The 18903-nt window shown below is 37.1% G+C and overlaps 2 protein-coding genes across 6 annotated transcripts in view; both read left to right on the forward strand.

Annotated features, from left to right (window-relative positions):
- Window positions 1–18903, forward strand: part of PLCB4 (phospholipase C beta 4) — a 184804-nt gene that overhangs the window by 133085 nt on the left and 32816 nt on the right. For all 5 annotated transcript variants that reach the window (XM_051615381.1, XM_051615380.1, XM_051615383.1 and 2 more), the window contains 9 exons: window positions 2366–2507; window positions 3146–3230; window positions 3449–3573; window positions 4525–4576; window positions 6852–6954; window positions 8736–8900; window positions 11517–11721; window positions 16232–16320; window positions 16754–16904. In XM_051615381.1, coding sequence (XP_051471341.1) covers window positions 2366–2507; window positions 3146–3230; window positions 3449–3573; window positions 4525–4576; window positions 6852–6954; window positions 8736–8900; window positions 11517–11721; window positions 16232–16320; window positions 16754–16904 — 1117 coding nt within the window. The remainder of the gene's footprint in view (window positions 1–2365; window positions 2508–3145; window positions 3231–3448; window positions 3574–4524; window positions 4577–6851; window positions 6955–8735; window positions 8901–11516; window positions 11722–16231; window positions 16321–16753; window positions 16905–18903) is intronic.
- The window catches only part of LOC127382866 (1-phosphatidylinositol 4,5-bisphosphate phosphodiesterase beta-4-like), a 290239-nt gene that overhangs the window by 133070 nt on the left and 138266 nt on the right, over window positions 1–18903 (forward strand).

Consider the following 18903-nt stretch of genomic DNA (forward strand, 5'->3'; position numbering starts at 1 on the left):
TCTTCTTTTTCCTCTTCCCTTACCCTGACCGCACTTTTTTCCCCTCTCTCTTTTACCTCCTTTTGCTTTCCCTTGGGACTTCTACATTTATCTTCTCCCAGGAATCCCTTCTGTAAGACTCTTCCCACCTCCTTCTGCTCTTCTCCTTCCTTCTCATCTCTCATTAAAGCTGCTCCTTTTCCTAACCACACTTTGTTTCAACCTGTATTGATTTCTAAGTGGGTTCTTCATCTTTTCTTGAGGGGTAGGGAGAAGTAACTACCCTAGAGAGATCAACTTTTCTCCAGTGTGCTCTCAAGCCCCTGAAAGGGTCATGTGCTGTTGTAACCATTTCTTTATTCCCGTAGGCTTTAAGAAACGTTCCATCCTTAGTCTTTACTATTTTTCATAGTTTTAAAGTTATGAACACTGCAAAGAATATAGCCCATTTTCTTGAAAAATTATGCATCTGCAAGTAAATAACATAAAATCAATGACCACTAGATTGTCTTAGAACATTATCTTAGAGCTAGTGTCAGCAATGTAGTCATACAGCTGTCATCTGCAAGGAACTATTGCCTTGGCACTAAGGTGTGCAGAATCCCCTTTGACTACCTTTTCACTGTGTTTCATTACTTAGCTGTTTGTGGAGCAAGATAGTAAAATATAACTAACAATTCTGAGCAATCAGCAAAAGGCACATAGAAGGAGCATGATTTATAGAAGATGGGTGGTCAGTTCTTCCTCAGTTAGGACTAGTTCCTTAGAAGAAATTTGACCTTAATTTGATCTAAGCTCTATTAACAAATACTGACGCAGTGACAAAAAGATGCCTGTTTTCTACTAATAAAGGGATGTACCACTTGGCATATTTAGGGAACAGAGCTGTGAAGCCTCAACATGTGTATTCCTCAAAAGCAGTTGGGTTGAGCCCTTGTGATCAGCATTAAAATATGGTATCATTTTGATTTCATGGGCTACTGCAAGTTTAATTCAGTCTAAAATGCTCATAAAAAGATGTGCACTTGGACTCATTCTGATAACTCAGCTATTCTATGCAGTCAAAAAAGGATGCTCCTTGTGGCTGTAATTGTCTTAAATCACGGCCTAGATTGTTTCATTTCACATGGAGTTCATTTTTTGAAATGTGTCTGCACTAAATAGCAGGTACAGGTACATGCCTATGATACTGGCAAATAATTTTGTATTTCTACTCTCCCATCTCCTAAATAAATGAGTTGCAGTAATGTAGGCACTGTAAACTGCATTCTCCTTCCATGATCTGGTACTGATAGACATGCTGAGACTTAGTGCTCGAGAAAGGACTTTGCAGCCCTTCCTGTTATTCATTATATTCTGATACAGAATTGGAGGAAAACTTTCTGAGAAACATGGGTTGCATTCTGAAAATAAAAAGCTGTACTGTAAGAATTTTTGAATATACTTAGTACTTCCCTGCAGAACTTCACTGTCAGCCTCTACAGTAAGTTAGATTATTTTTTTTTTTGGTAACTAGTTCACTGGTAGGAGAACAAACAAAAATGTTTTGGGGAAAAATGCCATGAATGGGAAGCCTTGGGGAGTTTTCTTAGATAGACAGCGGTCTACCTTATTCTTTCCTTTCTTTCAGGGAAAACAATGTGTTTCAAACTAGTTTAGGGGAAGGAGAAAGTTGGACAAGTAGAGCCACATGTGAAGCGCTTCCTATTGTGGTTTTCTAGCAGATAATGGTAGAAAACTTCTGAAGTTCTGTTATAAATGTAGTGCACCTTTATGTGACTGTTGGATTCAGAATTTTATAATGTTAAGTGACATAGGATATGAGTTCTGTCTGTCTTGTTGGTTTTGTGACATCTGCTTGTCCAATGAAGGTTGGAATCGCTATATTTTGGTCTGCTTTTATTAGGATTAGTAATTGAACCTATTTGTGTTTTGATGTTGAGAAAGTTCTACTCAGTACCAAGTATACGGAGTACACCAAGTACAACCCCACCATCCTTGCCATGAGAAAATGTATATTAAATCAGAATTCTTAGGAATTCATTTGACAAATATCATTATCTCCCACCATTGTTCAGTCTGTTGTAATATTTCTCTTTTATGCCAAAGTTATCTTACTAACATCATACAATATTTGCCTGCTGGTTAGGAGCTTTCTATCATCAGTCCTCTTGCATGCATCTGTAACGTTGGCAGTGTTTGATGCATATATCAGTAAGAAAAAAAATCTGAATTTGTCACATTAAATTCCCACTTTTATTGTATTAATTTGCACTTTCTTTAACTTTCTGCAGATTTGGTTATAATTTTGTATCACATTTGAAAATTCCAACGATAGTGTTTGTTCACACACGAGTAGTGATTATTCTTTTTAATGTGTTTTCAGGGTTTAGTAACTGTGGAAGATGAACAAGCATGGATGGCATCTTACAAATATGTAGGTGCCACAACCAATATACATCCATATTTATCAACAATGGTCAACTATGCTCAACCTGTAAAATTTCAAGGTTTCGATGTAGCAGAAGGTAACATAAAAGGTTGAATGAAATAAAAGTATTTGTCTGCTTATTCTAGGTACTTTTTAAATCTCTACAATTCCTGAGTTTAGAAACAGAGTAAGACACAATTTAATTATGTTCATCAGTATATTTTTAGATCTTTGTCTGTAGATCTCTCAAATGTAAAGTTAGCATGTTATTCCATTGGTCATCCACACGGAGTCACTAAATTACTGGGAGAATAGGAAGTTGTTGAGGTTGAGAGTATTCTATAGGCCTTTCCAACTAAACAGCCTTTTTTAGTTCATCTTTCAGTCAAGTAAGGTGGGCATGATTCTCACAGTGGTCAGCAGTTAACTGATGCTTTTTGTTTTACACACTAGACTATCGTGTTGTTTTGCCTTAACTAGCCACACAGCACAGGCCCTGAATAACAATTTTGTTGTAATCAAAAAGAGTTTTGTTGACTTCCCAATAAGTAAAAGAAAATGGGAAGTCAGTATTATTATGAAATTTCTCTTCAGATTATTTTGGTTCTATGAGTTACAAAGAGTGGGAAAACAGACCAGAATTTGCTGTATCCTGATACTACATAAAGGGCATGATTTTGAATTGTAATTGATCGTTACAGAGGTGTTTTTAAATGTCTTGTCTTTTCTTTCTAGAACGCAATATTCATCATAATATGTCCTCTTTCAATGAATCAGTCGGACTAGGGTATTTGAAGACCCATGCCATTGAGTTTGTGAAGTATCCTTTCACCTCCTTATACCACTTCTCTACTAGTGCTACATATAAACAAGTGTACCTTTCTAGATTTACAGTGTTTCTTGTCTTTAAAGGAAAATGGAAAGTAGCTCATAGAATGAGGAATAGTAAGATTAATGTATGACAAATTTGAAGATACCAGGATATGACCATACATTTCTATGATATTTTTATTTCATTTTCCTTGATGAATTATACAGTTATAATAAACGACAAATGAGTCGGATATACCCAAAGGGAGGCCGAGTGGATTCCAGTAATTACATGCCTCAAATTTTCTGGAACGCTGGCTGCCAGATGGTCTCACTGAACTATCAGACCCCAGGTAGACAACAACGACCAGTGAACCTCAATCCTAAAGAATGGCCTGGGCAGTAACTCTCAAACAGATGCCATGGATTTGCTTCTGGCATTTTTGGAGGAAATAGACATATGGCTAAATAAAATGGTGGGGTGGAATTACGGAAGCGTAAGAAAAGGAGCAATACAAAAGTCCTACATAGAAGGAAAATTCAGTGGCCTTTCATGGAAAAATAATAGAGTATTGTAACTTCTCACATAAATTACAATGTTTTACTAATAAAAAGTATTAATTACAGGGAGATTATTTTTTCACAGCACACAGCTTTTGCACAGTTGGGTGCATGTCTCCAGAGTATAGATGAAGGAGCATACGAATTAAGATGGTAAAAAGTAGTGACTACTTGCCAAATGCATTTCTAGACCAGTCAAAAGAGTTGTGTTCAGCATCAGAGAATGGGGTCTGAGATCCCAGCTGAGAGAATGATGCCAGGGAATCTAAATGCCTCTCCATAGACTAAACTCAGAAGAGACGTATTGTTCCTGTTCAGTAAAGGTGTGAGTATAACTAATAGAGTAGGATTTTTTGTTGTTTTGTGGTTTGTTTGGTTTTTTTTAATTCATCTAGTAATGTCTTCAGGCAGATACATATACCAAATCCCATTCCAGGTGCTTAACATGTCCACAGTTTGATGCTTCTCTGCCTAAAGTTTGCATTTTAATTCAAAGAGAGACTGTTTTCTAAGCACAGCAAAGACTTCAACTTGGTTGACAAGAGTTGTTACTGCTGTGAAGAAATTTGAAGTTTTCCTATTGCTTTAGTTTGTTTCTTAGCTGTGTGCATTTTATATGCATTAAATTTTCATTTAAACTAGTTATTGTGGACAAACAGTCTTTTGTTTTTAATAAAAAGAATTGTTCATGATCTGTATTATTCAGAAGGAAGGGCAGTAGTAATTCTTTTCTCTCCTGGCAGATTTAGCAATGCAGTTGAATCAAGGAAAATTTGAATATAACGGATCGTGCGGGTGAGTGATGGGATTTAAACTGTTGTCAGTGTGTATCAGAATCCTTTACTATGGTTTTAATAAAATTTTGTTGCTATTAATTATGTGTTACAAAAGAAAAATAGGGTACTAGGTGAAGAGTAGAGATTAGTATAATTCAGGGAGAATTATTCCCTGCAAGGAGGTATTGTGATGAGTATCTGTTTTAATTATGCCCAGTTTTTAAAGATAAGATAGAAGACGCTTTGTGTGCAAATTATGAAGATCATGAACACCATACACAGTTATTTAAATACATCTTCAGTCTCTGTTCTCTATCTTTCTTTGAAAATATGCCTCAGAATGGAGATTCATTGCATAGTTCACAGAATTGCCACATTTACCTGGACAGGTTGAGTCTTAATACATAGGAAACATTTTTTTAATCTGTGTACTTTAGTTGCAGAGCAGATTTCACAGAGAACACTGAAGTATTTAAGTTTTTGCTAATGACTTTTGCATGAAAAAAGATCCTCAAGTGATGTTGATAATTTTTTCTCAAATGCTGAGTTTATACCTTATTAGGATACGCTGATCATTAACATCAAGAGAAAGGAGAAGTTTGATGAATTATAGGAAATGACAGTCCAGAAACACATTAAAATCTGCAAACTCATCCTGGGAAGAAACAACTCTTTTACTAATGCAAATCTTATTCAGAATCTGAGTAGATGAAGCTTGGAGAAATTTCTCATCTGCAGAAAAGGCAACATTGCACTTTGCCACTCCATGCCTTAATTTCCGTTTTGAACTGTCTGGATAGAGACGTTGGGTTTGACAAAGGTGCAGTCTCTGGTCCCTTCAGTCAGAATAACAAAAACAGAAGAAAACCAAAGCTGGTTTTATGGCAGAGTATGATTCCTTTGTTGTTTGACCCAGGAGCCTAGTAAAAGAGCACATAGTCACTCTTGCCAAATGCTCTGAAGGACAGGCATAATTGTCAGCTAAATTACATTATTCTTATGTCAGTCTTCTGGTATTGCAGTAACACAGTGGAATATTTTCATATGAATTACAAATGTGGTGCTGTCTCAGTCACAGAAAACATGCAGGACAATGAAAATTAAAAAATACATTTCCTTCTGTCTGTACTCATTTTTCTCTGATTTAAAGTTTTTATGCTGGTGAAACAAGATTGAGTCTCTCTCCACTTCCGGCATTTTTATTTCAGCAGGCCTGAAACAGAGGCGAAGGATGTTTCTGATAGTTCCCTTCTGCCCATACCTACGTTAAATTAAAAAAGTATTATGAAATCACACACATTTATAATGTAAGAAAAATAGGGAATATTACTTTCCTAAGCAGAAGTCCTGTTATGAAAAAAAATGGGACAAAAGATTGACATTATTTCCACTGGAATTTTTCCAGCATTTTTTAATTATTTCTGAATTTTCTGTAGGTCTTTATAACATTATGTGCTAGTGATTCACTATAGAGACTAAGGGAGGATAAAAAATCATCTTCTAGCATCTGTTATGTGTCAGGGCTGCAGAATTAACAAGATGACTCCACTTACAAATTTCTTTCCACTAATGGAAGAGACCCCCTGTCATGTATAGCACAGTATTTCTGTGATCAACTGCTATTTCATTTTGATGGCAGAATCTTTGAATTTTGATTCATCAGAGCACGTATTGGCTTCATTGATATGTTGATTGCGTGTATAGTCCTCAGGGATGTATTGTAAGTGTTATTATGGTAGTGCCTTTCATGCTACTATAATTAACAAGCTGTCAGTATTGACATTATCAGCCATTTCCCCCAAAGTTTTATTACCAAGATGGAAAAATTAGCTTCCAGCTGAAATTTGTTGTATGAGTCTTGACTCTATGGAACTGCTTCATTTAAAAAAATAAAATTTAATATGTCCTGTGTATTTCTCCAAAGTGTTAAAGAATTAGAACAAATGAGAGCAACTAGTTTTTATTATATGATAACTTAATGAATTTTTAAGGTTTTTAAGTATTTTGAAATGTCCTTGATTATATAATTTTTATTTTATTCTTGAAATCCAGATTTTATTTCATCTCTCAGTAGCTGGTAATTCAAAATTAAGATTAACATTTATCTGTGTTCTAGACAAGCGTAATATTTCCTTTTACTTCCTCACACCTGCAGGTAGAATGGGAGTCTGTATTTTACAGTGCTGAAGGAGAGTTCATTGTTTAAAGCTAGAAACATCCATTTTATTTGTATTTCACAAAGTTTTATTTTCCACACAAAATAATTTTCTTCTTCTGTTTTTTTTTGAAATAAGGTATCTACTTAAACCAGATTTCATGCGAAGACCAGATCGAACATTTGACCCTTTCTCTGAAACTCCTGTAGATGGTGTAATTGCTGCGACATGTTCTGTACAGGTAAAACAGCAATAGACAATCTTCTGTCATTTTATCACATCCAAAATTGCATTTAAACATCAACAGAACTAGGATATCTACAGAAAACGTGTTGGGATTTCGTAGGTATCCTCAAATTGTTTCTCTGTTTTTTGTTTTTCTTACTGCTGTCTAAGACATCTATGTTTACTTGAGCTGAGTGGAACACAGAATAATGTAATTAATTAAAAAAACATAATTAATAGAATTAGAAATGGTTTGTTATTATACATTATCACTGAATTTTAAAACCCCTCATGCTCTTTTTGAATTACATCAGCCCACACAAATAATTTCTGTGGACAGTATGAAGTTATGCAAACATCACTTGTCACCACAAAGCAAGGAGGAATATAGGCACACATGACAAGATCTTTTCAAAATAAGTAGAGAAAAATAGTTTCTGTGTTGAAGGTCTTACTTTGGAATTACCTATGAGTGACAAAGTCCATAAAACTTCTGTTGCAGTTCTAAGGCATCGGTAGGTACCATGTTTTGGAAGGAGGGCTGACAATTGTGAAACCTGCTTTATGACTTAACACTACTCTCCTTGCTCAAATACCCAACATGCAGCTTAATAAGACTTAAACTTTCAGTTACCATTTTCTATGTGCAGCATGGAAATTTCAAACCCTCTCCAACCAAGGGTTCATTGTTTGTTCTAGACATTTAATTGAGTTTCATTTACACCCCCAGAAGAACAAGAACTTTTTAGTAATGTTGTTTTTCTTTAATCTCAATGACAGCACAATCCCTCCAAGAATAAAGAGGGATCTGGTGGTAAGAACATAAGTTCTAAGCATCACAAGATCATGTATTTCGCACTTGCACTTCTTGTGTGACTAAAACCAGTATAAAATTGCATATAAATTCTGTTAATAAGGAGTTGAGTGGACTGAAGCCAGTGATGGCACAGGGGTACCCTCAGACACATTACTTCTCAGATTTGTTATCTGGAGTATTCCCTGGAAGAATGTGAGATGGTGAAACAGGCGTGAAATGAGCTTAGCTCTCTGAAGACATGTTTCAGGTTTTTTGCTTCCTTTGTTGATCACAGTAGTGAAAATATTAGCTGTATTTTTAAATAGTAGATCATCTTTGTTGAATAAAAATTTTCCCTGAAGTAATCACCTGCTGTGGCTAGATTAATCTTGGAGTAAAATTGCAATAAATCTTCCTATACATAACATAACCATCTAGAGGAGTTGTGAGGGGTTTTTGTTTGTTTGCTTTTTAATCATCCTGCCATCCAGACACATAATATGGAGTTAGACTGGTGTATGATTAGTTTGAAACCTTTACCTAAGTGAAAGCAGAGCAATAGTTTTCCTTTCACCTCTTTGTAGTCAAGACATACGACAGATGGCAGTGCTTCTGAACAGAAAGTTTGAAGTTGCAGAATAGCAGTGCCCCATCAGGTTGCTTTGTTCAGTGTCCTTCAGTAACATAGTGAACACATCACTGAGACCTCAGCTAATTGAGCTGACTGACTTACAACTGTTAATACCATAGCACAATGAGCACAGTCATTTCAAATTAAGGATATATTTAAGGTCTTATTGCAAAAGCATTTCCAAAGCAATACAAATGAGCAATGCAAATTTAGAACTAAATATACCATTTTCAAGAGATAATAAATATATCTGTTCTGTATAAAGCATTTTTCAGGCTGCTGTCAATAGAAAAATACTGATATGTGCAGTATTTATAAAAAGCTGTGTATTTGTATTGCTTTTCCTCACTGCTGTGTTGCTGTGTTGCAGGTAATATCTGGTCAGTTCTTATCAGACAAAAAAATTGGTACGTATGTAGAAGTGGATATGTATGGTTTACCCACGGACACGATACGTAAAGAGTTTCGGACACGCATGGTGATGAACAATGGTCTGAACCCTGTTTACAATGAAGAATCATTTGTATTTCGAAAGGTAGGATATTTGGAAAGCACAGTTTGTGGTTGCCTCCTCTTTTGCATATGAGCATCCTTGCTCACTTGATCCTGCCTGCTTCAGTCTGACTGCTCACATGAATAAATACTGCTCCCATGAAAAAGGGTTTGTAGGATTCCTGTTTACTACGGTAAACAATCTGAAGCTGAAATAAGCTTTCGAGAGGTTGTTAGTGTTTTGGTTTAGTTTCTTTTTATTTTGCTTTGTTTTATTTTTGTAACTGATAACCTCTGTAGCTATCACATGATTTTTTTTGTTTGTTTGTTTCTGTTTGGCTTTTCCTTCCCCTTTGCTTCCTCCTCCCACTGGGAGGTAGCCACCTCCTCCGTGGCCATGCCAGTGTTCAAGGTATGCAGTCTGCTCAGAATGAGCCCCCGCTGGTGGACACCATCATTCCTTGGAGATTTCTTCCCTGCCCTGGCAGTGGCTGCTATCTTGCACTGTTCCTTCAGCCCAGAGGGCAGGTGAGATGCTGCATCCAAAGCTAAGGTCAATGTTATTACATGGAAAAGTTGGAAGGGTGCTGTGTTCCTCAGACGTGTTGCCAGCTCCCTCCTTCAGTAGTCCATGTGCATCATGTACCTTTTTCTTTATTTTTTTCTTTTAATAACAAAGAAAAACTTTTTTTCTTGGTATGGGGGATTTAAAGAGAGAGAGCAATCATCTGTGTTCAGTTTTTATCTCTCAGTCTTTATAGATATGATACACACTTTTTTTTTCTTTTTTTTTTTCTGTTGACTGGAATTTCATCCAGACTACATGTGTTAGCAGTGCTGTCTTTGATGACATCTGTTTTGCTTACACCTGTTTTGTTGTCGTGCAAAATTGTTGCTCTTTTATTCCAAAGTGACTGACTTTGCCAAGTGGTGATATAACGCTTCACACTGGGACATACTACACACATAATCTGTTTTTTAATAGTATAACCAGTTTTTAATAGAAATACGGTTAATGCAGGAGTTTTTTCTGGATTCGTATATATTCTGGAATGAATATGACTTCAAGGGCTTTTCTCTGTATATGAGGAAGCACAAGGAAGATGCTTGGGTGCAATGACAGGCTATCATGCTGCCCATGGCTTGCTGGCCATATGGCCAGTATCTGCTGCATTCTGATTTCTTAAATCAGAAGTCCCATAAACGACAGGGTGCACACAGCTTCGGTCTAAAAGGTGGTACCTGTGTATCATGGCATGGGTACAGTGGTTGAGGCCAGTGCTCCAATGAATTATTACACAGTTGTACATTCTCTTTAATATCTCATACTGTAAGTCAACCAAGGTCCTTATCATATCAGGCTTAGCATTGTAATCAAGACATGCATTGATGACCAAGCAGATGAATGACATAAACGCTGCAGGAGCAATTCCTCTAGTTGGAGGAAATCAGGGTGTGTGTTGCATAGTGCTAGAATGTCAAGAGGGTGAAAGTGCCTACCAGGATACCATAGAACAAATTAATGGAGAGGGAATTATAAACTTATTGGTCCCTGTTCCTGCTCCCTAGCAAATCTGGATCTGAGCACATCAGGTAATTAAAGATGTGCTGATTTGTGGCCTGTAGAGGAGAGATCTTACCTGTGCTATTTGGGTTACAGTGTTCTCTTCAATCTGATGTTTATCCCTACACATTGCTCTCAGGTAGTGTGTTTGATTGTTCTTCTGTCATGTTTTCTTGTTTTTATTTTAATTAAAATGAAGCTTCAGCCATTCTAACCCAAGTTCTGTGTTGTCACTCTGTTGTGTGAGGGGGAGGATGGGATGAGTGCTGGTGGTAACCTGTGCTGGGACTGTTAAGTTATAATCAAGTAGAGCAGCATATCAGTGAACGGCTTTGGTGGTTTCAGAAGCTAAAATCTTACTTTATTTTGTGCCCCCCAACAGTGGAAATGTGGGAGGAAAGTCTAAGTGAGAAAGTAGAAGCAGTTTTACTGAGTTCTTTCCTTTTGTCCTTTAAGCATCAATGAGTAGAGGGAAGTAGAGAAGTAATGGGAAGGCTTTCCCAAGCTGGCAGAAAGGGTGCACCTCTCGGTTAGGCTGTCTCTTCCTCCCTGTGCTGTGCACATGGGCAGCACCTTTGTTCAGGGAAGACAGGGTGGTTTTTTGCTTATTGTTTTGGTAAGTCCAGATGGGGGCTGACAGCTGCAGCTAGCTGGCAGCATCCCTGCCCACCATGTGTACCATGTACCCTCTGCTCTTTCTGTTCCTCATTGCCCTTCTGGATGCATCCCAAAATCCATCTTTCTGTCATAGTTCCTCCTGATTCAGCACTGCCTACCTTTCAAGTGTGACTGTATCTGTCACTTCCCAGGCAGTACTTACCTGCCTTACCCATGTCACATTTCAGCAATGAAAAAGAAATCTGCAAAATATTTAGTTAGTGTAAGTCTAAGCTTCAGGATTTGAAGGGTGAATTTAGGATTTAGGGTGAAAAAAGCTTTTCTAGGAAAGATTAATCTTAAAGTGTCCAGTTTGTAGGGAATGTTATTTTATGGTGATGATAGCCGGTTTCTGTGAGTGAATGGTTCTAACCCGGGAGGAGGAGAGGGTGCTATTGTATTTGAGTAATTAATTTTCTTCATTTTATGACTTCCTAGGTTATTCTTCCTGATCTTGCTGTCCTGCGAATAGCAGTGTATGATGACAATAATAAGTTGATTGGTCAAAGGATCCTGCCTCTGGATGGTCTGCAAGCAGGTTACAGACACATTTCCCTTCGGAATGAGGGCAATAAACCACTCTCTCTTCCAACGGTTTTCTGCAACATTGTGCTTAAAACATACGTGCCTGATGGTTTTGGAGGTGAGCTAAACCTGGTTCTCAGTTTGCTGTAGGTCTTTAGTGTTGGTGTGGAACTGGCAGGGGTTGTCTAGGGAGGTTGTGGATGCCTCATCCCTGGAAGTATTCAAGGCCAGGTTGGATGGGGCTTTTAGCAACCCTATTTAGCAGGAGGGTTGGAACCAGATGATCTTTAAGATCCCTTCCAACCCAAACTATTCTGTGATTCTGTGATTTTGAATTTTTTTTTTTGTGACATAAGTATTTCTAAGGTTTTATTTTAGCTATATTGTTTGGCCTATAGGCGTAAACACTTGCTGCAGAATTTACGTGTGTTTTCAGTCAAAATTACTTTTGTATTGTTAAGAATATTGGCATATTGTTAAAAATGTGAAAGAAGTTAGCATTCAGAACCTTTCTGCATTTTTCTCTCCCAATTTTACTTAGGTTTGGTGTGTTTTTATTATTTTGGGGTTTTCAGGGAAGTTGTTGTAATGTGAGCCATGTCCATGATTGGGTTGGCAGGGCAATGGTCATTTATTCTGAGTGGTGGCAAATTGCCACATGTGGATAGGAAGAAACAGCTGAGAATAATCATTACACCACTTAAACCAGTGTGATGTGTAGGTTCACCCTGAGGGTGTACCCTTGGGAAATGTTTTCTTCACTGCAGAAGAAATTCACTCATACATTAGACAATACATAAACCATTTAAAACTCTAAAATAGAAATTGAGTTAAGTGTTAGTGCCCTGACTCTGCAGCAAAATGAAATTCAACTTATAGTTGATTGGTGAAGCATTGATAAAAATGTTTGGTCTTTGCAAAAAGTAATTTCAAACCTGATGCCTAGGCACAGAATTCCTACAACTTCTCTGACTGTAATTTCCATAGTACAAACTGGAGAAAGAAAACTTTCTTAAATCTTAGATAATATATCTTCAAGACTCAGTTTGATGGTATTTATCCATACTTAAAAAAAAAAAAAACAACAAACAGGCCTAGACTTCAGCAACAATATACCATGGAAAAGTTAAGCATTTGCAGAAACATCGGTGTTGTTCAGATTTGAAATCCTGATTGCTGGCAAGTCAGATGGAGTTTCATCACAGCACTACCATGCATCATGTTTCATCTGCAGTATTTAACTTTGTCTCTAGGCAAATGTAAACTTATGCTTAAGCTTGAGATTCTCGAGGCATTAATTGAACCATGAATCTAAGGGACACATTTCAGCATGTGCTTTAATTCTTTATTGCACTTAAGTTTTTCACTGTAAGTGACTCAGTTAATATATTTTTTTTAAACTAGAGGCATACTTCTGATTTGGGATTGATGTTTTTCTGAATGATAGTCCACTTTTTCTAACAGTAGAATTTAAACTTAGGTCAAGCTGCTGAATGCACTGGCCACATAGACAGAAAATATTTTTTATTTTCTTTTTTAAACTGCAGTATATAAATTCAGAACTGAAAGACTTGTTTTTCAAAGAGAATTTGAACACCAGTTTAGAATTTGCAAACTGTGTGCAGTTCAGTACTGTTTGATCTACTGCATTGTCAGCATTGGTAGAGATGGTTTATCTAGTAGAGGTGAGGACCTAGAAAAACATTACTACCCCTAAGTAACAGTATCATTACAGAAAATGCTACTACAATGAGAGAACTGATTGTCATAGTTTACTGCCAGTGTTGGGAAAAACAGACTCCATATTAACCTGAAATAAATAAGCTCAATTATTAGTTCTCTCCCTTCCAGATAGTTTTGATGTGTCTCCTATGTCTTCGATGTAGAACAACAGAATGATGAACAACTGGGGAATAACTTTTGACACTCAGGTGGAATCATTAGTATTCTCTTGGCATGTGTTTTTAAATTACTTACCATCTTCAGTGAACCTCTCACAGTTTTATGAGCTATCATTAGGATCTCCGTGGTTGTTTTAGCAAACCTGTGGGAAGGTATAGCTCAGTTCAGTAGCTGTGTATAGGTATAGCTCAATTGTAACCTGTATGAGTAAGATTTAAAAACTTGCACTGAATAATAACCAGAATGGGTGATGCATTGTAGGCCTGAAAATATGCATGATTTTATTTTTCATATAACTTAGTAATTTCTTATAGTTAATTTGCATCAGCCATGTTGCCCCAAATGCAACACAATACTGGCAGAAGTTAATGCCAATGAAATCACATTCTCCAAAGAGTAGCTTCTATTACAGAAGTCTTACGTAAGCAAGCGTAGCTACTTAGGTTAGTGGTTAGAGTCCTAAGTAATGTACTTGTCCAGTGATTTTCCTCATTTTATATTTAATTGCAGTTCTTCTACTAAATGCTATTCTTCACTCCCACCTTACCTCACTGGGGAGAAAGAAAAACGAAAGCAGAGCACAAATAACAATGTGAGAAGCAGTGATGAGTCACATCCCCCTTGTAGAATTGTTGAGCCTTTGGTGATGTGCCTGCATGATTAGTAATGCAGTTTACAAAGGTCTCACTCTCCCAAATATGTTAGTCATTTTTAGCTTGAAGCTCATGATAATCAGGTTCCATTTTCAAATGACACATCACATTAGCAGGGTAGTCCTGGATTGTCATTGATGAGAGCATGCCAAGGACAAAAAGACATGCTGCTGTGCACCCTCCTCGCTGCACTAAGGGTCTTGAATTAGTATTAGGAAGAAATTCTTTGCTGTCAGGGTGATGAAACACTGGAACAGGTTTTCCAGAGAAACTGTGGATGTCCTTTCCATGGAAGTGTTCAAGACCAGTCTGGATAGGGCTTGTAGCAACCTGGTCTAGTGGGAAGTGTCCCTGCCCATGTGAGAGGGGTTGGAACTAGATGAGCTTTAACGTCCCTTCCAACCCAAACCATTCTGTGATTCTATGATTACTAATTTAGGGAAAGAGAAAGGAGTCAGTGCTGAGATACAAGGCCATAATTAGGGCTGAAAATAAATTCTACATGTTTTTGTGTATATGAAGTAAGTTTCAGAATATGTCATTGAGTCACGACAGAGACAACCTATTTGTGTGGATAAAGAGAGCTGACAAGGGTAATGCTATGTATTTAATACAGCTTTTTTTAAATGGGAGCCCAGTCTGTGCTTTTTGTGTGAGAAGTGCCCTCAATGACTTTGGAGGAACATTTCATAGAACATCTTAAGTTGGAAAGGAGATTATATAGTCCAGCCTCTAGTTTGCACAAGGAGGATTGCAAGTTTCTTTCCAAGACTTTGATGGGATGGATATTTTTACAGACCTGATTCTCTGTCTTGCATCATTGTAACCTGACTTGGAAAATGGCTGAAGAGATTACATGAAATGTGGGCAAAATTCAAATGACAATGAAAACCATGAGTGTCAGGACTGTCATTGTAGAAGTAATGACCTTTTATGCCAGTAAGGCCATCTAGAATATAAGGGTACAAAAGCATTTATCTGCTACTCATAAGCAGCCAAAAATAAGGCTTTGCGGTATTCTGTAAAGAAACATCTTCCTTGTAAGTGAAGGCCTGTCTGTGGCCTTCCTAACAGTCTTGACAAAAAAACTCAGTAAATTACATGACAATATTTTGGAGTGAATTAGAAGTCAGTCAGACCCCAGTGTTCAAACTTCCTTTCTTAAGTTCCTGCTCTGACAAGAAAGACTTAATCACTGCAACCATTGACCGTTTTACCCGTAATACGGAAGTTACAGTTTCGGAGGGATCATCAGAACCTATCACTGCTCCTCTCTCTGAATGCATTATTATTGTAGACACTGAATCAGTTTAATTTGTAAAATAGTTTCGTGCTGTGGAGGGCCACCTGTGCCATTTGTGAATTCTTTGACTGTTGAAGTTAAGCATGGAAAGGAATTCTTCAATATAGAGGTAAAGACTCGTGTCTTTTTCTGTAAACCTGTGCTTGCACATTTATCACTGCATATGGAAAACAGATTCAATAGTCTATACAGTATCCAGTGCCACTAGTATTACTATGTCATGTGCAAGATTCAAATATTGGTCATTATGGTTCATAGAAAAGCTGTTTCACAGCCTGCCATGTTGCAGACATGGAGCATCACAAAGGCTAGTTAGGAACAGATTTTCCCCATCACTTTGATCACCCATCTGAAAGTCCTCTTTATCTAGGAAATACAACAGCATTTAATTCAGTTTCCTGCACCCCCTAAATAACCAAGAGACAAAGTTGTTAGTTCTTTGTGGCTCAAGAGATCCCATTCTGGTTTCAATTCTGGTGTCACCAACTGGAAGTAAGTTAAGGTAACTTCAATCTGACGGAGTCAGTTTTTCCCTAAATAAGGTACCTAGATTAGAATGACTCCCTTGGTGCATTATAAACTGATTCATGTTCCTAATGTGTAGGAGCCCTGTGGTGATGGGCACATTCAGTATTGCCAGTTCACTATGGATGGTTGGACTATGGTTGCAAGCCGTGGCTCATAACAAGGGTAGAATAAAGCTCTTGTACAAGAATCATTTCCAAATGCCTCTGAAGTTCATAACAAGTTGATTATGTTTTTTCTTATAGATATTGTGGATGCTTTATCAGATCCAAAGAAATTTTTGTCTATTACAGAAAAAAGAGCAGACCAAATGAGAGCTATGGGTATTGAAACTGTAAGTAGAACTTAACTGGCAAACACAGCCGCTTGATGTTAATTTTATGTTCTTTTTTTAAAGTAAACTGGTCTTGCTCCAGTTGATACTTGTTTACTTAAAATTTCTCAAATATAGGCCTCTTTGTCCTACTCTGAAATACATTGGCTTATGTTAGTTAACGTGCTGAAACACCACTCACTAACTGACTTTTCACAGATGATACCAACACTCCTTTAGAAGCAGACATTTTGGGCAATGAGGAAGAAGCCATGTTTTAGTAGGTAGCCATTTAAAATAGGTTACAAATACTTCACTGAGTATAGTGTTGTTTGAAAGTATATTGTAGCTTTCTTAACTATGTTTAAAGTAAGCAAGTTCAGAAATTTCCCATACCCTGACTTTTACACTACGGATAAAGTAACTGTTACCACAATATGAATGTTTCTTTCAGAGTGATATAGCTGATGTACCAAATGACATGTCAAAGAATGATAAAAAAGGAAAAGCCAATAATGCCAAAGCCAACGTAACACCCCAGAGTAGCTCTGAACTTCGACCAAGTACCACTGCAGGTTTTGGATCTGGGACCGACGCCAAGAAAGGTAGACAGACACTCCACAGTTCTGAAGTGATTCAGAAAGTTACAGAGAAGTACTCGTTACTCAGTTTTAGTTTTGTAGTTCTATTAATTCTTTACCTTTTCAGTACGTAACTTCTTTTGCCATTGAAAGTGGTCTTTAACTGAAAATAAATGTTGTGTATTACGAAAACAGCTGTATAAAGCCAACACAGCTTTGTTTTGCTATGTGACCTTTCATAGCTGTATACCTACTGCCAGTAGTAGTAACCTGCATTACTTTAGGAGTAGTTTACTAATGCTGGGGGAAGGCCAGCAGAAATTCCTGTATTCTGGTATACTCCACAAGAACTCTTCTGCTTTTTTTTCCTCTCTCCACAAATCCCTTCACGGCACTGCAGATTTAAGTAATTAAAGGTATTTAGGATTCATTGGATTTTGTAGAGATTTCCCAACAATTAGAAACGTTTTCAATGTGTGATTTTACTCAGAATAGTGATTATGTTAATGATATGTTTATTGTAAAAAATACCCATATCAAATGTGTTTGTAAGTTATTAAGTGTTTTTACCTCATTATTCACCGGTCACTCTGCAAAACTATCTTATGGAGTCAAGTGGTATTATTTGTTTCTCACATATCATTAACACCTAATGAAGATTAAGTGAGAAAACAAATTTGTACTGCTGAATTAAATACAATAAATATTTCTGTTAATGGGCCGCCAGAATTAAAATCTGGTTTGCTCTCTTTTCATCCATCTTGGCCCAAAGGGATAGTTTGATAGGAGTGAAAAGGAGCACTGACTGCTCTTGTTCTTAAACTTAAGCAGACATAGCTGAATACACACATGTGAAGGGATCTCCTGAGAAACAAGATGCCATTTGGAGTCACTTTTGGCAATAGAACAGGTTGTCTCTGGCACCTGAACTCTTTCAAGGCCAGGTAACATAGGGCTCTAAGCAAGCTGATATAGTGGGACATGTCCCTGCTGGTGCAGGAGGGTTGGATCTGCATGATCTCTAAGATCCCTACCAATCCTAACCTTTCTGTGAGTCTATGAAAGTTCTTACCTGGTGTAAAGCCCATATTATTTTACGCAGTGAGATGCTTTATTTTATGAGGTGCTTTCATATTTCATGTATCATCACCAAGATACAAGTATTAGTTTTACTGTGCATTATTTAAGCATGAAATTTGCTGGGATGGGCAACTAATTCCTAGTTGCCATGGAGTCAGGTTGGTGAACAAAGTAAATGAGTCTGACTTTTAAAATAAATTCCTGAGGAAGTTTATTTAGAACACAGCATGCCTGATGCAACCCTGATCTTAAACTGAAATTTCAGTAGTTATATACTCTTCTGCAAATCTTCTGCATTCTTCTTCTGCAACCATTTTTATCCATATTCTTGCATTTTAAAATAGGGCTGTTGATTTTTATATCCCATGTAACGATGCCTATTTTGTGTTACTTATCTCTGTGATCTAAGATCTGAATAATTCTGCCATTGTTACAATATACAACTCACCTTACTATTAAAAATTATGTATCCAGCAAGCTAGGGTGTCTGGGGAAGGTTTTCAAATGCACAAAAATGTTGGGGGTTTTGATCTCTCAGTAATACCCAAGTGATTTGTGTATTGGAAAACTTCAGCCTAAATCTGTTCCAGTCTCATTTATTAAACAAATGTTAATACCATATAATTTAACTGAGCAGAATCTTATGAAAATAGAAAATGTATGTTCCCTAAGGAGATTGCCTACATTCCCTCCCCCCCCCCTTTATTTTTTTTTATAGCCTCTGAATATTTTCCAGTTAAATTCACCTTAAGAGGCAGAAAGTCCTTTTCAAGGCAGGGGGAATCTTACAGTCCACAGACACTATTCACAGCAGTTAACTAACTATATGTGCAGCGTATTTATGAACAGGCAAATATTTTTGTGTAAAAACTCAGAAAAAATATACACATTACAACTGTCATGGCATTGTATTGACATTTCAATTAATGACTACATGTAGGAG

The sequence above is a fragment of the Apus apus genome, chromosome 3 (assembly GCF_020740795.1).
Source record: "Apus apus isolate bApuApu2 chromosome 3, bApuApu2.pri.cur, whole genome shotgun sequence".
In the NCBI taxonomy this organism is placed as follows: Eukaryota; Metazoa; Chordata; class Aves; order Apodiformes; family Apodidae; genus Apus; species Apus apus.